The sequence below is a fragment of the Alternaria rosae genome (assembly GCF_020736505.1).
Source record: "Alternaria rosae strain MPI-PUGE-AT-0040 chromosome Unknown BKA58scaffold_12, whole genome shotgun sequence".
Classification (NCBI taxonomy): domain Eukaryota; kingdom Fungi; phylum Ascomycota; class Dothideomycetes; order Pleosporales; family Pleosporaceae; genus Alternaria; species Alternaria rosae.
This window is the reverse complement of record NW_025763581.1, coordinates 91,352-111,995: the sequence shown is the minus strand read 5'-3', so window position 1 is coordinate 111,995 and position 20,644 is coordinate 91,352. Positions and strand designations below refer to the sequence as shown.

Below are 20,644 nucleotides of genomic sequence, written 5' to 3'. Positions count from 1 at the left end.
TAAGAGCTCATATGTTGAGGTATCAAAGCAAAGTTCAATGGATACTGAACCTTATCGTCCTACTCTTGATTTCCATCTGGCTCATCCCTGCGAATATCTCCCCTTCCATATACCCATGTGCATAACAAGGTCCGACGAGCTTGACGTGATAAGTGTTGTCGGTTTTCGATCTCTTGTCATTGATCACTCTGACGATCACCGGTACTGAGGAACCATACAGGATGCAAACCAAGTTCTTTTCGTGATGATACATGCGTTTTGGTCCTAGCCCTACAACAGCCTCTGATGTCTTGTTCTGAACTGATATAGGGCTCACGTTCATGTCGGAACGTTCACAGCGGAAGAGATACCGACGATCAGTTGCTTCCTGTACGCGTTTGAGGTAACTAACCAATGTGCCTGGCTGCGAGGCATCAGCTAGTAGGTCTTTCAGATTGAGGTTGCCGAAGCCATCAAGCTGTGTAAGTGCCAAGGCACATGCGCGTCGGTACCAGGTAGGGGCTACTCTTGAATCCGGGTCGCGATTCGCAACAAGTGTTCTCCAGAGCTGATCTCCGATGCCTTCGTCTAGAGTTCCGCGCCAGCCAAGCATTCTTAGCCAGTCGGCTTTGATGGTTCCTCCGGGCACATGAGCGAACGATATCGTCGTTACTGTGCCTAACAGCATGCCATCGATCTGTATGACGTCGTCATTTGTTGATCGTACCAATTGTCCTTGGAAATTAACACCATGAGATGCGTGATATTCCGAAGAGCCCACTGGCCCAAGAAAACTGTCGGTGCAAATCCGACTTCCAGAGGAGGAACCATCGGCACCAGTCAATGCTAATCCAATCCAACTGGGAAGTCTCCTTTCGTGAGATGGGTTCCGAGCAGTCGACATAGTCCAACTAGCCCATCGCCGGTAGAGCACGTCAAGAGAGTTGGATTTCGCGATGCTATAGCGGACAAATTCCTTGAATATATCAATCGGATGCTTGGAGTAATCTGGAGTAAGAATGAATTGACTTCGAGACTCAGATGAAGTGTCAATGACGTCGTGCATGTCATTGGCAAGGTACAATAAAGCGTAGACAGTGTCTCGGACTTCTGATACTGCAAAGAACGAAGCTGTAAGCACCAGAGACTCTAGAGGCATTAGTTTCGAAGCAATTGTCGAATCGGGGGACCTTTGAAACACGATTCGCGAAAATCGCATGAGCTCCACCGCCTCTGAAATGTGAATATCATCGAATTGAGAGCGGCCTTCCTTGTAGAATCCCGAGTTACGATGACGGGCTCGCATCTGCTCGAAATGGTCCGAATACAAATCCACTGCGTCTGCGAAATCTAACCAGCTCAGGATCTTATCTGCAATGCGAACAGACAGTCTTCTTGCACAGGCGACTTCCTGGATTACCCACCTACGCCTGAACCAAGGCCGCTGCAGAATTTGGCCGAAAGCGATCCAAGAGTGATAGCAGAAGATATCTTTAACCTGCAGTTCTCCTCGTAGGTCAAGGTCGAGCTTCTTGAGATTGAGAATACTTGGTATCAGGCGAACAGCTTCCTCAACGTTTCCTGACATATCGTCAACCCCAAGCCACGCGATTACATTCCATGCACTGGAGTAGATGGATGGCATTTTTGGAATTTGCTGACTCTTTTCCTCCTGATTTGTCTGCTCAATGCACAGATAGTCCACCCAAAGCCATAGATAATCGTCTGTGAGACGGATATGTTTTAGCGCCTGATAAAGATTCTTGCGGATGGGATACGTCAGGTGTTGCGTTGGCGCTGTAGAAGATCCATCGGATACTTTTGGAAGATCACTCAGCAGGACGTTGTACGAGGGCGCATCGTTGCCCCACGCATACGAAAGTGCCTGGAATTCGTGTACTTTTGCTGTGATTTTCTCCATAGAAACGACTTTCAAGGAGCACTGCAAGGGACCGTCGAAAAGATCAGGTGTGATTCGGAGAAGCCGAATCTCGTTATCACAGAGTGGTGTGTATTTGTAAGTTGCACAGCCTGTCGTGTATACGGGATCTGGAAAGACTTCTTCAGAAAAGGTGGTGTTTGCGTTAGCGAGAGGGAATTGCGGCGTGAAATCCCGACCACGAGGGTGGGCCAGGACCGGCTTTGGAGCCGGCGAGTCATCATGATAGAAACTGTGAGCTGGCGACTGTGACCGCGTTCTCTCATTGTCTGAATATTCACCAGGTGACGTACAGTCATCCGCTTGGTCCAGGAGCGCTTCCTTCATTGTGAGATGCGCTTCTCGGGTGCTGGTTTGAGGTTGCCTTGTGTTGGTGTATCCTGCAGCAGCAAAGTTGGTAGCAGTAGTGAAAATGTCCTGAGTATCATCGTTCCGCAAAGCCGCATTGCAATCGACACAGGGCGTTGTAATATTCGGGGCTAGGCCTGCCCTGACTTCCTTGAGGCATCGTTCACAAGTGTCTGAAGTTTGTTCTATTGCCTTCGTCGCTCTCTTTCGAGCCTCTCCCCGGTCGCACTCCCTCTCCAGCTCAATGCAGTTGGTACATCGACCTTCAGAATCATTGGGGGCTGGGGAGCATCGCGCCGATGTTGGTCGACAGTGATTGCATGGCGAATCTGCGCGGTGGCGTTTTCGCCCTCTCGTCTCATGCGCAGACGACGGTGAAGGGTCCATTAGTTCGGGCATGGTCAGCGTGGCATATCGACGTCAATCGAAGCGATACTTAAGTGGCAATGAACACAATCAGGCTGCGTTGTCGAATTGACGGGGCAGTTTAAGTAAGCGCCAAGATTATCTTGTGACGCATGCACGTAAGTTTGGTATAGCGGTCATTTTGCTCAACTCTACGCCGGGTTGAAACGTTGAACCTCGCCGCTTGCATAGCTCCCATATTTGTTGTGAAAATCTCCAGTAACAAAACCTAGTGGTCAATTACTATTCTCTGAATTAACGAAGGCTGAAGGAAGTTCGGGTAGGTAGACGTCATGCTTTCCCGAGCATCGCCTCGCGAGACGACGCCATCATGATTCAGTATCTCGATAATGGACGATAGCTGTTGTGGTATCTTCAGTTGCAGTAGGATGCTTCTTTGCCCCATCACCCGAATAGGCATCCCAAAGCGGTGGGTGGGATCGAGGTTGTGTATGCGCCTAAGAATTGTCAGAATCCGTCTCGCTGTGGTGAAAACTCGAAAGGCCGGTTATCCGTACTTTGTCTGTGGTGTCACCTAGGAGGTAATGTATATTACGGAGGATGGGATGTGGTGATTCAAGTTGTGCGCTTCTCGATAGTTGAGATTTTGGGTATCACATCTTGGAGTTGCTCTCGATCTTTCTCGGTTGGGGTAAGACCAAATTTCTCCTCAGCCTTGTCGGATATGTAGAGGCCAGCGCCCGCGTACGCCATGACGCCCACGCCAATGATCATGCGCGTCTTGGGCGGTATGTTCTTGAACCATCTATCTCAATGTTAGTGGTGGGAACGTACATACGCAGCGTGTGCACGTACTGCCAGACAGCCATGTCGAAGATGAGGATGTGCAAACGCGTTGGTGTCGCAAAGTTCGCGATGACGACGCAGAGGGCTCAGCGCCAAGCCTGGAGCAACTCTCGGACTCGAGGGCGACACGACGTCAGCGCTCACATGTGTAAACTCATCTCGTACATTCATTCAATTCCATTGAGAATCGCCCTGTTCTTCCCCACACAATAGAAATCCATTTCGAGCCAAGCATGCTGTAATAGCTTGGAACCTTGAACATCGATCGCCGCACCTCCGCACCAGCTCCGCACCCTGAGAACACCTGGGCAGATGTGCGCGCTATTACCACCCGCCTCTTGAGCGCCTCCGCCAGCACCATAAGGCTTCTACCACTCTTTAACTATGCCCGGCTTCCGCCGCTGGGGCAAGTCGAAATTCGAGCGGAATCCCGAGTCGTCGTTTAAGCTCCTCGCAGCCATCATCGTCATTACACTGTACCTCCTCATCAAAGAGTTCCAGAACCCGACTGTTCGAGACAGGGACATACCGAAGTTCGGCGCACAAATACAACATGCGGATTGGAATGGAACGGGCAAGGCGGACGAGGCACGGGCAAAGAGCGTGCGGGATGCCATGAAATATACATTTTGGAAGTACAGGGAAAGCGCCTGGGGCTGCGATGACATCTTGCCTGTGTCAGGAGGCAACTCGTCATCTAGAAATGGGTGGGGAGCTTTCATCGTGGACTCGGCAAGCACACTGGCACTCATGGGGTTATGGGACGAGCTGGCGCATTCTCTCGAGCATATACTCGCGATCGACTTCACCGAAGCGAAGGACCTCGTCGACCCTTTCGAGACCACGATACGATATTTGGGTGGGCTTGTGTCTATTGTGGATATGTACGACGCCGGGCTCATCCCGGAAGACGTACTGAGCGAAGAGGCACGCGATCTTGTACTTGAACATGCCGTCACCCTAGCGGGGAAGCTCGCTCCAGCATACGATACCCCTACAGGCATGCCATGGCCTCGTGTCGACTTTGACACAGAGCAGGGCGAGCCGGATCCCTCCTTCGTCTTCAGCGACGACCCAACAAAACACGGCTACGACCAACACCCCGCCATTGGCCCTGCGCGAACCGGCTCTTCGATCCTCGAGAACCGCGTCTTGACCAGATTGACTGGCGACTTGGTATACACGCAGAACTCGACGAATGCGTGGGCACCACTTGTGTGGTCGAAGTGGAAGACACCGTGGGCGGGCATGGTTGACGCGCCTGTCGACATCATGACAGGAGAGCCAGTGGGCCGCCAGAGGCACTGGGATGGTGGACACGATTCATACTACGAGTACCTAGTCAAGATGACGCTCTTAGCACCGCCGACAGACCCTCACATGGGCACATACAAACATCGCTTCACAGATGCGGCGTACTCATTACGCGAACACCTCAGTTCCCGCTCCGCACCAGCGCCCGATCACTACATGCAGCACCTCTACATCGGGCGATACAACAAAGATTATGAAAATCAACAAGGACATCTCGCCTGCTTCGCACCCGGTACCATCCTCCTCGCATCTAGACTCTACGACGAGCCCTACCTCCGTACCTTTGCGCTCGCGCTCCTCGAAGGCTGCCGCCACTCGTATACCTCCACACCCACCAAGATCGGTCCAGAAACATGGGCGTGGATACCCAAATTCGGATACGACGATCCGCTCTTTATCCCCGAGACCGCCCGTCAAGAGCGAGAAGCGATGGCTAGCGGTATCTGGGCACTAGAACCAGCATACAAAGGCCGGCCTGAGTATGTAGAAAGCTTGTTCTACGCATGGCGCATAACGGGCGAAAAGCGTTACCGTGAATGGGCATGGGAAGCTTTCTCGGCTATGGAAAAGCATTGCAAAGCGCCGTTCGGCTACGCACAACTTGCTGATGTGTACGATACACAGTCGAAGGGCAAGGATAAATGGGTGGATATGCAAGAAAGCTTTTGGGCTGCGGAAACGTTGAAGTATCTTTGGCTTACGTTTTCGGACGTGGAGATTGCGAGTTTGGATAGCTGGGTGTTTAGCACTGAGGGGCATCCGTTTCGTATGATGCGGTGAGCGGGGCCGTCATGGTACACTTGAAAGAAGAGGAGACAACACTCGTCAGAAGATAGGGCAACAAATCGACCAGAGAGGCTCTGAGGGCCTACAACAGATCGCAAGCATAGTGGAGAAGCACAAAGCTAGCTCACCGGTAACGGCGCAAAGATACCCAAAATCAGATTCGCATCAATGACAAAAATAAAGAACTATTGTACTATTCCTTCGCTCCTCGTCATCTCCGTCATTTCTCATACCCCGTCGCTCACAACACTTAGCTTCCTCCGCCGCCACCTCCGCCACCGTATCCACCACTATGTCCACCATCATATCCACCATCATGTCCTCCACTATGTCCACTATGCGCACCACTACCTCCATCACTATGACCACCACTATGGCCATGACCATACCCATGACTAACTCCACCCCCATCACCACTTCCATCTCCCCCTACATCTGTGGCATCAGACACTCTACTAATCTTATACACACTCCCCGACGCACCCTTATACACACCACCACTTCCGCGGTTATAAATCAGCTTACTAGCATCCTTGTACGCAGGCGGATCGTAAACTGGACTTCTCTGGACTGGTCGTGGGTGGTTAGTGGACTTGGTGTTCGGTACGGGGATGGGGTTAGTGGTGGGTTTGGGGGTTGATGGTATGCAGCCCATAGTGTAGGATTTGGATAATCTTAGGTGTTAGAAAGTTGGAAGATGTGAGATGTGGAGTGTGGGAAGTGTTTAAGTATGGAGAAGGGTTGGTATAGGCGTTTGATGGGAAACATGGAGGAGGATATGTGGAGGCGAGGCGTGGCAGTTGCGAGCGGAGAGTAGCATTGAATCATTTAGGTGTTGGCAAGAGTTGGATTGATGTCTTCCATACGTCGGTATTGATAGCGCGGTACATACACCCTATCCTCGTCGCCATAACTTGTTCTCGTAGTACGGTATGTTGCTCGATCCAGGTTGAGAATCGTGAAGCTTGGCGTCAGTCAGGGCAAGGTCGTCCGGAGAAACTCGCCGGATGGTGGGTCGAGAAGACTGTGCCTGCGTGGTATTGACGATGTTGTTAGATTCGTTGGCAGTTGGGGCAGTAAGATGAGCAGTGGTGTTCGTCTCGATGGGCTGAGGGGCAGAGAGAGGTTCTGCGGCTTTGGAAGATGTGCAACCCATGATTGATGATGGAGCTTGGAAGTCTATCTTCTGAATGATGGTTAGTATTGGGGAAGTAGATATATATGTGCGCAACAGGGTTTTGCGAACCGAGACAAAGTAAAGATGAGGAGTGAATCCGCTGTGATTAGTGAAGAATCGCTTCACAACTTCACATCTGCAATCAGCAAGACGATGCTTTGAGAAATTGTTATGGAGACAGATGATTCAGTTTCTAGGGCTAAACTACATCACAGAAGACTTTCAGCCAATTCTCTAGTTCATATAGCACTTATTGTATTCGGTTTCGCATCTTGTCATTTCCACACCCTGCTGAGCGCATCCATCATTCCATCATCTTATCCCGCGTGCTGATCCAAGTGAACCCCGTATCGTAATACCCATACTGGCTTGCTAAAGGGCCTTTCATCAGAACAGGAGTAGATGGTGCTGTAATGAACGGAGGGGCGGAATTATTGCGCGATGCCAAATATCCAGGCTGAGTCTTTCCTTCTGGCTTGGTGGACGTGGGGGAAGGGGTCGGTGGCTTCGCAGTAATTACTTTAGTGGCTGGTTTGGGGATTGCTTTGGAGGATGAACAACCCATGGAGGAATTTTGGGCGAAAGGTGTGGAGCTTTCACTGGATATAGAAATTACAGACTTTCCCTCTCGCAGATACTTTTTGACTGCAGAAATCGGGAAACTTGTATGAATATATACGAGAGGCGAATATTTCGAGTGATAAAGAAGTAAGTAGCTTTATCCAAGTCCTATACATGAACAATGGAAGGAAGCGCAGTGAAGTATACAATGTGAGTGTGTTACGAAGTGGCATTTGCAGCTTTGAATGATAACATTATAATAGGTCTGCCAGCACCAGCGTCCTCGCTGCGCGCATTCGAAGTTCGTTCATCCTAATATGTACAGCTCCTCAGTGTTCAAGTCTGACTAGTCACTCCACCCACCTCCGCCTCCTCCACTGGACATTCCTCCTCCACCGCTGAACCCGCTGTCTCCCCCACTGCATGCGCCACCCATGCTATAAGCTGGGGGAGCACTACCATGACCACAATATTTACTGTTGTGGCCTCCATACTCACCATTGTAGCCCCCGTATGCCCTAGCACGCTCTCTGTACTCGTCGGCTCTTTTGTATCTGCGGGCAGCATACACTGCTGATGTATGGTTCGCTTCGTCTTGCATGCGTTCGACTTCGCGATTTACTTTTGCTAGATAGGAGCCCATGCCTTGGTATTTTCTAGCCCAAAGGGATGCTGTGAATATGTGAACGTGTGTATGTGGTTCGAGCGTTTTGCGTGTGAAGCTCAGATGGCTGGAGGACGGCGAAGTGATGATGGCAGTAATATCTGGGAGGAGAATGGCTGAAGAAAAACTGACGAATTATGCAAAATCTAGGAAGACGAAGAAAAAATTGAGGAGAAAATCCCGAGAAGTATTCATAATTTGGTTGTATTGGGCCTGATATGATGTGAGACGGTGGCTGTGCAGGGCGAAAGTCGTAGTTGTAGTTGCAGCTGATCCATTACAAGCACATCCGTACGGCTTAGCTACCTGTGAGAAAGAGAGAAGCGAACACAAGACAGTAAATAGATCAAACAAACATGGAAGCATCGTGCCCTTCGTTGCCGTTGTCGTTATCAACCACCTCCGCCACCACCGTCTCCGCCACCTCCACCGCCATCGCCGCCATAGCCACTGTAGTACATCCTACCGGATGTGTTTTTGGGGTGAGTCCCATCGGAAAGTATGTAGGGAGGGCCTTGAGGCTTCGCTGATCTGGGTGCATATCCGTCTTGATCGTGCTTCGATCCAGCGAGTTTGCTCGACATGCAACCCATGGCTGGCGATTGGAGTCGTGTTGTTTGTATCCGAACCCAATTCAGGAGATTAATTGTGTAGTACAGACGGGTGATGGGGCTGTACGAAATAGTAGTGAGCAGTGAGTTGTAGGCCTGCGTGGTGAGCTTACTATTGACGCGGCGATCGCTGACCGAAAAGTTGCTATATGATAATCAGATCATGGTCGCTGAGAATGTGCCATCATATATCTTCTCAAACTTCACTATGGAGCTGAAAGTAGTGTGAGTGCGACAAGTACGAGAGGGGTCGTCTGACAACGCCTGTGGCGTGCGCCTCTTCGCATAAATTGATGCTTTCGCTCAAAGCTCCATGTAAGAAGACTTGGCTTCAACTCAGGTCCAGACTTTCACAAGCCAAAGGCACACTTCAGGAACATCTCAAGAATCTATATTCGATGCAACAATTGATGCTGGGTATATAAGCGACAGGACAAGAGATGCACAGCGACAGGTAGTTCAACGCTAACAACCAGAAGCGGAAACAATCCGCGCCGTCGCAAGAGATTACGGAAGAATTGCGGAGCAAAAGCAGATGTAGAAGTTCGGAGGCGCGCAAGTGACTTTTTTTCTGTGGATTCAGCCCGATGGACTGCCTTGGAAGTGCCTTGAAGGCGTGCGGCGGACTGGGCCTCGGCACGGACGGACATTGGATGGGAGGACCGACACGGAGCCACCGGTCAGTCGGTAATGCGCGATCGTCTCTCCTGGGAAAATAATGCCGCCGGAGAACGGCCGCAGAATATGCACCGGCATTTGATGCAGATGTGGAATACTGTGGTCATGGCGACCGGAATGTGGAGGTGTGTAATTGTGCTCTGACCGGTCTCGAGGCTGATCGCGAAAAGAATCGCGAAAACATATCGAACCACTGCCAGACACCCCTATAGTGGGCGTACAAGGCTTCTGGCATATCTTCCTTCAGACCGCGCCCATGAGGAACTTCCAGTGGAAATCGGTGCTGGTAATATCGAGCGACGGAGTCACGTCCCGTAGACTCGGTAATTTTTCCACTCCATTGGTCGTACCACTCCCGTTGATTTTAGGCAGTGACAGATTGTGGAGGAGAGACACAGTCCGTCCCGAGCCTGTCGCTAGCTCGAATGTGTTGCCGCTCGGGCTCCCCCTGCCCATTGCATCGTGCAGCGCTAGTCTCATGACTGAAGTGATACGTCGGAAGCGTTCAAACGCGTCTTCTTGACTATCTTGAGCATCGCGAGGGCGAGGCATTTGCGAGGATAGCTGTTCGCGATAATAGTCGAATGACTTCGCTATTTGGAGCTCGCTAGCGTCCCAACCCGGCATGGGCGAGGCGTGAATGGCCAATTTGCTCAAGCTGGTGATGGTGTTTATCAGGTTGAGCCAATCGATCAAGGACACGAAATCGAAGTGTTTGGTGGGGAGCTTCGTGCTGTTGTCGAGAAACTGTTCGACCGATCGGACCAAGGTGACACGTAGTGATAGCTGGAAGCCTGATGCCCATGGTGTGCTATCGCGGTCTACGAGGTCGATGGAAGCTGCCGTTCGGTACAGATGTATACGTGCTGCAAGCTGTAGCCATTGCAGTATTGCTATTCAAGAATCAGTAATCGTGTATTCTACAGTGATGTGTTGCTTACTGAAATCGTTCGCTTGCAGCTTGGATGCAAGACGAATATTTTCCCACTTATCACTCAGTCGTTTGACTTGTGTACGGACCACCACAGCTTGCTCTGACTGATTACGGAAAGTCTCCTCCACGTCTTCCATATATTGGCAGACATCCGTTAGTATCGGAAGGACAGCATCTGATGTATTTTCCCAGGAAGAGGCCAGTTCTGACGCGTAGTTCCGGAGTGTGCTGGTGTGTGTCATAGTCCTTGCCTTCACGGGCTCCATCAAACCTAGGTTGGAGGATAAGTAGTAACATCCCAAATAAGCCCGCTTAGCTTCTCTATCTCGTGGGCTCTCCTTTTGTAGAGGACTCCTCACCGTCCTCGATATGCTGTCTAGACCCAGGTCGTGTGCGATACCCAAGCACAGCTGAAGAAGCATCGTGATCGAAACGGCTTGGACGTCCATGTAGTGGTGGTGCCAGGCTATGAAGACCAAGAGTCCTTGTAGGAGGTCCAAACTCTTTTCGCCTTTCATTATCCGGACCATGACCACTTTACGGAACTCTAGGCTCAGTGCTCTCTGAAGCGGGACCGAATCGTAAGAAGAGACTGTTAGCACAGCAAACATCAACATCGGCCGGCTCTGGAAGAGGTCTTGACAGCGGGCATCCCTCGGTAGTGTTACAAAGGGAAAGAAGTCCACCATGCTGCGATACGTATCGAGCAGCATCTGCATATGCACAAGGCTGATGGATCTGATAACAGGGTCTAGTCGGCCAAGGCATGACAGAGTGTCATTCATTGATTCCCAAAATGGTGCCGAACTCTCCGATTGATTTGCATGGGCTGGAAGACTCAAGGTCCTGGGAGCGGCTGGTATTGATGCAGGCGGAGCGGTGATTGGTGTCGGAGTCGGCATTTGCTGTGTTGAATCTAAGAGCTGCGATGGAATGGTGGCCACCGAAGGCAGACTACATTGTGTCGGAGTGGGTGCCATTGTCGCAACAATAGCAGACAACTTGTCCAGCTTCTTGTCGAAGTCGCGGAGTTTGGTGGGTGTTTGGCCATCGCTGCGCGCTTTTGCTGGCCGTCTGCGCGCAACATGTTCCACACATTCGACTCTTGCCTTTTGGCATCTGGGGCACGTGTCATTCAATGTGGAGCAAACATATGGCTGGGGTAAACAAACCTCTGGCAGAGAGCGGGCGTGTCAGATGGGACGCAGCGAACCTTGTGTTTTCGACAGCGCTCACACGCAAAGGCGTTCCCTATCCTTCCTTCTTTTGCGTCCATGGCGGGGACTGAACTGGCAGTCTTGGGGGAAGGAGAGCCATCGGCCTCCGGCTGGGTACCCAGGCTGCTCATGTGGGGAAGTCCGATCATGTGGTGCCAAGTCCGGGGTCAAACTTCAGTCGTGAATTGAGTCCCTCAAACGCGCGTAACGGGTGCACCAGAGATCAACGCTATGCTGGCAGGGCGGAAGACAATGCCGCAAGCCATTGCATCGGCACAACTTCAAAACAAGAACCTTTGAAATTGGTTCCGCCGAGGGCCCGTCTATGTGGCGGTGCGAAATGATCAAGATACCTCGGGTAGTATATGTCGGTATATTGATGGTCCGCTTGGAACCGGTTGCTTACTCCCGATGGTCTGGGGGCGTGAAAGCCGCCTAATTGCCCTGGCGGAACTGCTCCGAAGCTCCATCCGGCACCAGTGCTGATAAGTTCGTAATGTCAACGTTGCGCCTCGAATCGAATGGACGGCAATGGTGATGACCCTCGAATGCTGGCTATAGCAAGCGGCGCGACGCTACCGTCATAGTTTCCTCGCTCTTCTCCGCCCAAGTTTAATCATGACTCACCTCTAGTGCCTCAAACCACGACGAAATGACCCAGAGTGCGCATCGCGACTATCAGGATGGCTTCGCCGGGAGGATAGGATGGGGTAAACGTCCGGCGCTGCTACTTGTCGATGTCTGCAACGCCTACTGGAACGATGCCAGCCCATTGGACACCAAGTCGAACCCTGCGTCTGCGGCGGCGCCCGCGTCCATCGCAAAACTCGTCTCTGCCGCCCGCCAAGGCAAAACGCCGTTGATCTGGACGCGAGTCGAATACACGAAGCCGGACATGTCGGATGCGGGCCTCTTCTACAGCAAAGTACCGCTACTAAAGCTGTTTCAAGTCGGCTGCGGGAACGGCCTCGAAAGTTGGTATACTGGTTTAGAGCCCGCCGCTGGCGAAATTGTCGTCTCCAAGCGCTACCCGTCCGCATTCTTTGGGACCGATCTGGCTGCGCAACTCCAAAATTGCAACGTCGACACTGTCATAATCTGTGGTGTCAGTACAAGTGGTTGCGTCCGCGCGACTGCCCTCGATGCCATGTGCTATGGATTTCGACCAATGGTGTGGAACGACTTGGCAGCGCATGAGTCCCTGTAAACGTCACTAATAATTATTCCAGGTTGTTGGAGAAGCATGCGGTGACTTATCACCTGCTGTCCACAAAGCAAACCTTTCCGATATCAACGCAAAGATGGCTGATGTTGTTTCTGAGGATGAAGCAATTCAGAAGCTGCAGACTGGATGGGACTGAGCGGGCCGCGCGGCTAAGGCACTGCGCCGCAAAACTAGTTCCAGGAGGTAATGCTCTTGTCGCTGTAAGTTGATACAGTCATCTAGGTCCCTCTCAAGCTCGTCTCCATGAAGCCGAGCGACTTCCTAGTGTACGATACTGTGTCGCGAAGATCTGTGGACATAGCGACCACCACAAACTTCGAGTGGAACGGACAGTTAATGGAGTAGATTCTTATATCTATCGCATGTAGAAGAAACCAAAAAGAACGAAACACGGGTTGTAGATGGTGTAGTCAAGGTGCATGATCTAAGAGGAAGGTGTGAAGCGTGGCGTGATGGTGGGCTCTTTCTTCTGACCTCCAGTCCACTTTGGCAACTGCAACCCAGGCACTGGTTTTACACAGACTTGCAAGCGATCCTTCACACTTCTCTATTTTGTTAACACTGCTTCACAGCGCGTTACGTTGTCACTCAAAATCACTCACATCGCTAGTCACAATGCCGACAAAATCTTCCAGCAGAACCCACGAACAGGCACACGTCCATTCTCAGAGTATATTTGCGCGTTTGCTACCGAGCACGGCATCGGCGTCTTTAATTACGCCTTCTGCTCCTCAATACCCTCGAAGGCCACGCGACATTGTGCCTAACTCAAGCACATCAATAACACCTGAAGCCTTCCGATCACAGTTCTCCGCCAGCGCCACCGCCAAAGCAATTTCTGACATGATTCAACGAAGCTCAGCGCTCCCGATATTACAGCACACTCCTTACCCCGGTGCAGAACCTGTGTCCGATTGCGTATGGGTATGCTGTGGATGCAGAAGAAGATGGGAGACGAAGGAGCTCGGCAACATCTGTGTCGGCTGCACTCACAAATACTCCGTTAGCTGTTGCCAGCTTGCCGGATAGCAAGTCATTGCGGGGTCGATGAAGAGATGTAACAAGGACAAGTCGAGGTGCGCCAGACTACGCTCTTGATCTAACAAAGGCTAACACAGCGGTATACTACAGGTGGTAACACACCCAGCCATCGAGAGTGTGTACGAAATTGTAGTTGTGGCCATGGATGGACGTGATGGTGGCAAGCGCAATCAACAAAAGTGTATATTGGTATGCGTCTCACTTCAATGTCATAATCTAGGAAATGTACTCCGCTCATGCTTCACACAGGCAAAGTGCTGTACTTCATTCGCTGCTCCAACACAACTACTCGGCACCCATTCGCCCTCAAAGCTAGCGCCTGACCCTGCTTAACTTCTACGATGGCTCGATCTGATCGCATCCTTTCCACACATAACCAAGCTCCCCGTCAGCTGTACTACCATCTCTTCCGACCACTTGAATCCAGATTCTCATGATTCGGTGCCTAGCGACCACGGCAATTGGAAATCTCCCTGGGGGCTTGCCCCAGACGACTTCCTTGGTCTCCACATGGCAAAGATTGGCGGAGGCGTCAGCTCATGCGCGCACTTCCTCCACTCGTCGCTCGCTTCCGACTTCTCGTTGTCGAAAGCAATCTTCAGCAGAGACTGAAATCCAAACTTCTCGTAAAGCGGTTTCCCCATGGCAGAAGCTTCCATCCAACATTCGAGATCAAGTCCGTCCGCTCGTGTAATACCAACGTGCATGAGAAGAGAGCCAACACCGCGATTCCGATGGGCAGGGTCTACCGCCATCCAGTTGAGTGCTAATACTAAGTCAGCGGCAAGAAGAAGATCTTTTCGACTTTTCGCACAATCACGTTTCTTCATCCGGAAATAGCGCGTTTGGGGGGAAAGGAAATGCTCCACTTACCACAGTGTGGCCGCGTCATCCAATTCGCTCGCGGCCTGTACACCTGATTGAGTATTGACTCGCAGAACCTCCGATATTCGCCCTCTGGCCACCATGGCGCAGTCAACTTCGGTGTGCCTGCAACGAATGGGTTGACGGTCGATATCACCCATTGCGAGCAGCCGACAGTCTTGTTAGTAACTGTGTCGTAAGCGTAAAACCAGTGGCTGGAATTATCCTCTTGGTGTTGTTTCCAGAAGCGTTCTTTTGATTCGGCGACGGCGATGTCGCGATGGGCGCTCGTGTAGCCAAGGACCGGGAAGAACAGTTGCATGAACGGCTCATAAGGTGTGTAGTTCGCAGCCCAGATGACATCCAGTATCTCATCCAGCTCTTGCTTCGTCGTTGCCTCCCGAATCACGTATCGTTGTCCCATCGCAGCGGATTGGCGATTGCGTCAAGCCATGGCGACATCGGCTAGGTAAAGTAGTCTGCAAGTGCGCTACCTCGCCGCCGCTGCGCATTGACAGCGCAATCGGAGATATAGCTTGACCCAAGTATTGGACATCGTAGATTGCCGTGTTAGGGTGAAGTATCCCAACAAGGAAGGTACCGTCGACACATTTAGCGTCTTGGCGAGGCTGGCAAGTAACACTCTTTCGCCCCAGCACACCTGCCCCGATAGCCCCTCACTTTTACACACATCCAGCCACTCGGTAGCACTTGTATCGCTATCATCACCTCCAAATGCTTGCGACCTTCCTCGATCGTATGTGCGCCGCAAGACAGATTTCTCGGCGATGTAACGATGGACCGAGGCTGGTCGCGTCGCTATTCATTCATGGTCCGCGCTCGGAGCGGTGCGATTGGGGTATGGTGTTGTCGGGACTGGCTTGCGACGTATGTTTGTGACACTCGAGGCGAATTCTGTGACACCCAATGAGCTCGTTCCGTCTTATGGAGCCGCGGAGGCTTGCTTTCTCCATTCACTCCACAAAGCGGATCGAAGAATGGAACGACCTCCAGCATATGCGCCAGTGTGCAGTGATGAACAGGAAGAAATTCTCGCAGAGTTAGAAGAGAAGGATGGTGTTTCCTGGAACTCCAAAAGCACTGAGATCATCCCAACCAACACACGAAGCTTCGTGGCGTACATGTCTATCCTGCTGCTCTCTCTTTCAGCGAACATCCTCCTGGTGATGGATAACGCAAAGCTTCGCATTGCGCACAGTCCGGCCAAGAGCAATTACAGTAAGTGACAGACTGATCGGTCTGATGCTAGCTTACGAAGTTCAAAGGTGGATTAGCCTACGATACTGCTGTGCCATATCACGCGTCGACAAAGTACTGGCATCCAAACGCCAGTGATAGTGATATGGAAGCAGCATGGGACGCTATTGATACCAACGCTATGGCAGTCTCCCTCGACGATAGATTCGCAAAACGTGTCGGTCTACCTAACTCTACTCGGTTTCCATGGGACACTCAGCGAAGCATCTACTATGTCAAAGGAATTCACGATCTTCATTGCCTTGTAAGTATATATGATCATGTTTGTATTCATCCGCTAATGGCATCAGAAACTCATCCGAAAAGCCATCGTCTCAAAGCACAGCGACAAACCACAGCTCTTCAATCTGCTTCACATCTACCATTGTCTTGACGGCCTCCGGCAGGACGTCATGTGCAATGCAGACGACACGCCGATACCAGCTCCTGTTACACACCATTCGGGCGAAGGCCAGCTCCGACAATGTCGTGATTGGGATAAGCTGATTGCATGGGCCACACGTCCTGACCAACATGCTTGCTACGAGTTTGACGATTATCACGAAGCGACCAACACACTGGAAAACTTTGCATTCTGTCCACCAGGTTCGCCTTACCGGGAGTTCCAGGAGGCCTATTTCCAGTATCGTGGACACAAAGACGCGTATGAGCTGTATGACAACGAAGAAGAATTCGTGGTTTTCTGAAGTCGTGGTTGGGATGTCCCTCGGGAATCGCTGTTGTGGCAACGCTCGTGGATCTTTGCGCCAATTAAAGTACGAATGTACCTGTTTTGAAACTTAATCGTGGTAACAAGGACCACTTTATCTTCAGAAGCTCCGATGAACATGCAGCTCAATATCGATGGAGGCTACACCACATGATCAGCATCAGCCACTAATGTTCGAACGCCATGGATCGGAAGGATACGTACCTCAGGTCTGCTCTGGCCACGAAAAGCGTCAGGCAACTTCCGCGGCCAACTCCATGGTCAACCGATATTCTGTGCCTTCAATGTTTCTCTATACCGGTCCGAGTCAACTGCATTGTTACGATGGCCGTGCACCGAGAAGATAGAAAGCGCAGTGCGACCCCGGCAATAACGAGGCAACCATAGAGATTGGCTAAGCGACACCGAAGAAATGCGCGTCTGAAACTTCGGGATGGCATGATTACATGCGAGAAGTAACGATTCCGAAGATACTACGCTGAGGTACGTAGCAGTCGACACATATATTTCAAGGCGAAGAGCAGCAAATTCATCGTTATATCCATCCCGTTTCCATTCGCATTGTCTTCGGTACGCGCAAGAACGTCTTCGAGCGCGTGTGCCCACTGACCCTACGCAGAACCAAAAGAACCCATCAAGCACATCAACCACCATCTACCTACCATGTACACCACGACCGCTATAATTCCGCTGCTTGCCTTTGCAATGGGCACCGCTGCAGCTCCAGCACCCCTGCATTCCGTTGCCCGAGCCGTACCAGACATCAATGAAGTCGCCCGAAACCCGGCCCCCATCGATCATCATGTCGGTTGGGACGACCATGGCAAACCGACACTCGGAGACATCAGCCAAATTAGTCCAGAGGATATTAAGAAGCTCAAAGACCTCATCAAACACCTACTTGGTGGCAGAGCCGTTGTCGATGCCGAGCACATTGTTGTCGACAGAAGCATCTGAGTGATCTCATTCAAGGCACGCGATTGACCCTTTTCAATTTGGTCCCTCTCTTTCGTGTAGCTAACGATTGTAGCTTCCGACATCCGCCTTCACGCAAGCATGCCGCCTACGATACGCACATGAAAGGGACGGATGTCTTTGCCCTGTGTATCATTGCATGAACCACGGAGGCCGCTATGGCAACATAATCAAATACGACTACTCAAGAGTTCTCAACTGTTTAATCTTGCCTGCTCAGCCCTGGACATGCCGATCCATCTTGGCTAATTCCCAGCCTTCATGCAATGACCTGCGAGCAACCATCATCTGGCGGGCAGCGCCCCCGTGTAGCGACCGCCCGACTACAAGCTCGCGTATCAATGGAACACTGCACAGGATATGTGCTGGCAAATGTTCCACTGCAGCACTGGAAAACTGACCATCAATCGCCCGGTAACAGGCAGTCGTGACACCGCGCCGAGCCTGGTGTGTCACAAAGGTCACACCACTGTGGAAGATCCTAGAGCGAGCTAACCAGCGTTTGTATGATGACGAGTATCATCTTAGCTAGCAAGCTAACATACCGGCTTTCCTCCGCCGCTTACCCCCCTAGCTCCCGGCGTGTACCTTTCACTAACATACCGTCAAATCCTAACCCGACCCGACTTTCTGGCCCAGTAGCACAAAAGCCTCTTGCAAGCAGCAAGAATATCTAACCGAGGATACACAAGAGTCTAGTCGTCCTTGCACGCTCGTCTTCCCCCGTGTCCACACCTGCGCAACACCGTACGACCGCCTCCAAGTCTAGCAGATCTGTTCCCCCCAGCCTACTCACACTCCAACTGACCTTGCTCATTTGCAAGTGTGTTTCACCCCCAAAAAGTGGGCGGATAATGACAGCGTGTGTTATGTTGATTGTCAGTGAGCCCTAGATGCAGGTTACCTTCACGGTGGCAGCTCGCAATCTTACATTGCTTGCAGTCCATGTCAGTTTTAGACGGAGAAATACGTCAGAAAGCTTGGTCTTCATACAAACGAACAAACGACCTGTTTGCACGCCCTCCCTTATCTATCCTGGCCCGTGACGGCCCACGCATAATATCCCGCTACATGTTACAGGCGCAGTCACTTCGCGCCTGTCGCTGTTCCGTCGGTATCTGATATCCTTGACTTGGATACGATGCGATGATGCCGCTATCTCTTTTTGCTTCTTCCCACCATCCTCTCCCGCGCCAACCGGGAAGCAGCGCGGATGTCGGTCCGTTCGTCAATGTGGTTACGTGGGTTCTCTTGATTACTTCCGCGTCGGCGGTTCTGACTAGGCTTGTTACCAAGCGTGCTCTGAGGAGGAGCTTGGATATTGACGATGTTTTTGTCCTGCTGGCTTTGGTGAGTTGTTGTTGATCGCGCTACTCAAGTGTTTCAGATGGGAGTGTACTGACTGATGGTCAATAGGTTGCTACTATCGGGTCTGGTGTATCTGTCAGTATCCAGACGCGTAATGGTCTTGGACGAGACATTCACTTGTTGACGGACGGCCAGATCTTGGCGTATCAGAAAGCAAGCATCTTGGTAACCCTTGACTAATGCGATGTTCAGCTGACCATATTGTAGGCTGAGTATGCAAACAAGCTGCTGTACATTGCAACTCTCTGTTTCGCGAAAATGTCCATCATCTCGCTGTTGAAGATCTTGACCACCTCAAAAGTACATCGGAACCTAGGATTGCTACTCACCGTCTTCATCGCTTCCTGGAGCATCCTGTCCGGACTGGTATCGGCGTTTCAGTGCGGCGCTGCAGAGCCATGGCGCTTTCTTGGGGGAAATGAGAGATGCTTCAACTTAGTATGTAAGATCTCTGCGATCCCCAAGACTATTGCTGACACTTTGATGAGGCCGCCTTTTGGCAGACCGTGGGCGTCATGAACATACTCACGGACCTGGCCCTCATACTGTTCCCAGTGCATGTTATCATGACGCTGCAAATGAGCATGAGCAAGAAAGTTACTATCTTGACGTTCTTCGGTGCACGTTCACTGTAAGTTACATGATTCTCTCTCAGAGTCATCCCCTAATAACGCGCCACAGTGACATCGTAGCATCAGCTGTCCAAATGATATTCCTCCACGGCTTCACTTCACCCAATCCGACGAAAGACCTCTGGAAATGGACACTCGTCACCCAGATCATTGAGTGCATCACCATCCTCACATCATGCGTACCCTACCTACGACCGCTCCTGGAGTCCGTCCCATCAGGTCTCTATGGTACCGACGAGATACGACGCCGGGGCACGACTACAGAGCACGGCTACTCCCGGAATAAAAGCGATTCGTACCAGCTCTCTAGTGTTGCCTCGAAAGTCGGTGGCGGAACGAGACATAGCCGTAAGAGTCAGGTAGAAAGCGGCGGGCTCAAACGCTTCTTACCAATGTTGTCGCATAATAGAACGACACATGCGAATTCTGCATCGGGTATTCCTGGAGGCCCCCCGCGACCTGACGGCGAGATGGATGTCGAGATAACGGCTGTATATCATAAACATGGGGTCGAGAAGCAGTGGGATAACAAGAGATGGGAGACTGCAAGCACCGGGAGCCTTTCTAAGATCTTGAAGACTACTGTTGTTAGCGCACAGTGGGAGGAGGTAGATCCAAAGCGTAGCGATGCTTCCAGTGATGCAATTGCGATTTTGCGTTGATTTGTTTTAGCTGGGGTAATTTTGCGGTAGCATCAAGAGTCCTATACCCATTGAGAATGTGCTGTAACCCAATGGTTTCGCTTTCCCATGATGGTCCTGATCCTTAACAGTATAAAAAAGGGACTGAAAGATCTGGTGACCAGTACTGGTCCAGGATTACTTGGACACTCTGATACCATACACGTAAAGCTGCGGCCAAGGGACCGGCGATTTGGTATCTCTGTGAAGCTCGAGCAGTGTATACATTCCGCAGTGCCAGTTGCCGCGTGGCTCACCCGCAAATTCCAGTCTTGAAGATCAGTGGCCCAGCTAGTATCGTATGCTACCATCCGCCAGGATCTTCGGAGCTGACCTGTCCCTTACTTGCAAGTCTGCAATGCAAAAAGCTCATAGGCTAGAACGATATTAACGACCATGGATTGTAGTCGATGTGGGCCAAGACTGAAGTCAAGCCCATCATTAGACCTAGC

General features: G+C 51.3%; 8 protein-coding genes across 8 annotated transcripts; 4 read left to right on the top strand and 4 right to left on the bottom strand.

Moving 5' to 3' along the window:
• Positions 1 to 34: 34 nt before the first annotated feature.
• Positions 35 to 2,245, bottom strand: BKA58DRAFT_444390 (heterokaryon incompatibility protein-domain-containing protein; the record flags this gene model as incomplete). The annotated part of the gene is made up of 1 exon (XM_046174062.1): positions 35 to 2,245. One exon carries the CDS (start codon positions 2,243 to 2,245, stop codon positions 35 to 37), a length of 2,211 nt encoding a protein of 736 aa, XP_046020434.1.
• A 1,002-nt stretch (positions 2,246 to 3,247) lies between these two features.
• Positions 3,248 to 3,501, bottom strand: BKA58DRAFT_444389 (uncharacterized protein; the record flags this gene model as incomplete). Its single annotated transcript, XM_046174061.1, has 2 exons — positions 3,248 to 3,437; positions 3,488 to 3,501. 2 exons carry the CDS (start codon positions 3,499 to 3,501, stop codon positions 3,248 to 3,250), a joined length of 204 nt encoding a protein of 67 aa, XP_046020433.1.
• Positions 3,502 to 3,619: 118 nt separating this feature from the next.
• Positions 3,620 to 5,764, top strand: BKA58DRAFT_393798 (glycoside hydrolase). Its single transcript, XM_046171124.1, has one exon. The coding sequence runs from the start codon at positions 3,863 to 3,865 to the stop codon at positions 5,570 to 5,572; it is 1,710 nt and encodes a 569-aa protein (XP_046020432.1). The 5' UTR covers positions 3,620 to 3,862; the 3' UTR covers positions 5,573 to 5,764.
• A 3,612-nt stretch (positions 5,765 to 9,376) lies between these two features.
• BKA58DRAFT_55774 (uncharacterized protein) lies at positions 9,377 to 11,820 on the bottom strand. The gene is made up of 3 exons (XM_046175532.1): positions 11,376 to 11,820; positions 10,211 to 11,322; positions 9,377 to 10,162 (listed from the first exon to the last, which is right to left on the bottom strand). The coding sequence occupies exons 1-3, from the start codon at positions 11,567 to 11,569 to the stop codon at positions 9,513 to 9,515; spliced, it is 1,956 nt and encodes a 651-aa protein (XP_046020431.1). The 5' UTR covers positions 11,570 to 11,820; the 3' UTR covers positions 9,377 to 9,512.
• A 1-nt stretch (position 11,821) lies between these two features.
• On the top strand, positions 11,822 to 13,021 carry BKA58DRAFT_55714 (N-carbamoylsarcosine amidase). Its single transcript, XM_046175531.1, has 2 exons — positions 11,822 to 12,591; positions 12,650 to 13,021. The coding sequence occupies exons 1-2, from the start codon at positions 12,073 to 12,075 to the stop codon at positions 12,779 to 12,781; spliced, it is 651 nt and encodes a 216-aa protein (XP_046020430.1). The 5' UTR covers positions 11,822 to 12,072; the 3' UTR covers positions 12,782 to 13,021.
• An 845-nt stretch (positions 13,022 to 13,866) lies between these two features.
• Positions 13,867 to 15,225, bottom strand: BKA58DRAFT_393791 (uncharacterized protein). Its single transcript, XM_046171123.1, has 2 exons — positions 14,560 to 15,225; positions 13,867 to 14,452 (listed from the first exon to the last, which is right to left on the bottom strand). The coding sequence occupies exons 1-2, from the start codon at positions 14,972 to 14,974 to the stop codon at positions 14,118 to 14,120; spliced, it is 750 nt and encodes a 249-aa protein (XP_046020429.1). The 5' UTR covers positions 14,975 to 15,225; the 3' UTR covers positions 13,867 to 14,117.
• Positions 15,226 to 15,548: 323 nt separating this feature from the next.
• Positions 15,549 to 16,514, top strand: BKA58DRAFT_325394 (uncharacterized protein; the record flags this gene model as incomplete). Its single annotated transcript, XM_046168007.1, has 3 exons — positions 15,549 to 15,789; positions 15,837 to 16,072; positions 16,119 to 16,514. The coding sequence occupies 3 exons, from the start codon at positions 15,549 to 15,551 to the stop codon at positions 16,512 to 16,514; spliced, it is 873 nt and encodes a 290-aa protein (XP_046020428.1).
• Positions 16,515 to 18,424: 1,910 nt separating this feature from the next.
• BKA58DRAFT_55788 (uncharacterized protein) lies at positions 18,425 to 20,246 on the top strand. The gene is made up of 5 exons (XM_046175533.1): positions 18,425 to 18,862; positions 18,929 to 19,033; positions 19,088 to 19,318; positions 19,369 to 19,511; positions 19,562 to 20,246. Exons 1-5 carry the CDS (start codon positions 18,659 to 18,661, stop codon positions 20,172 to 20,174), a joined length of 1,296 nt encoding a protein of 431 aa, XP_046020427.1. The 5' UTR covers positions 18,425 to 18,658; the 3' UTR covers positions 20,175 to 20,246.
• The last annotated feature ends 398 nt before the right edge of the window (positions 20,247 to 20,644 follow it).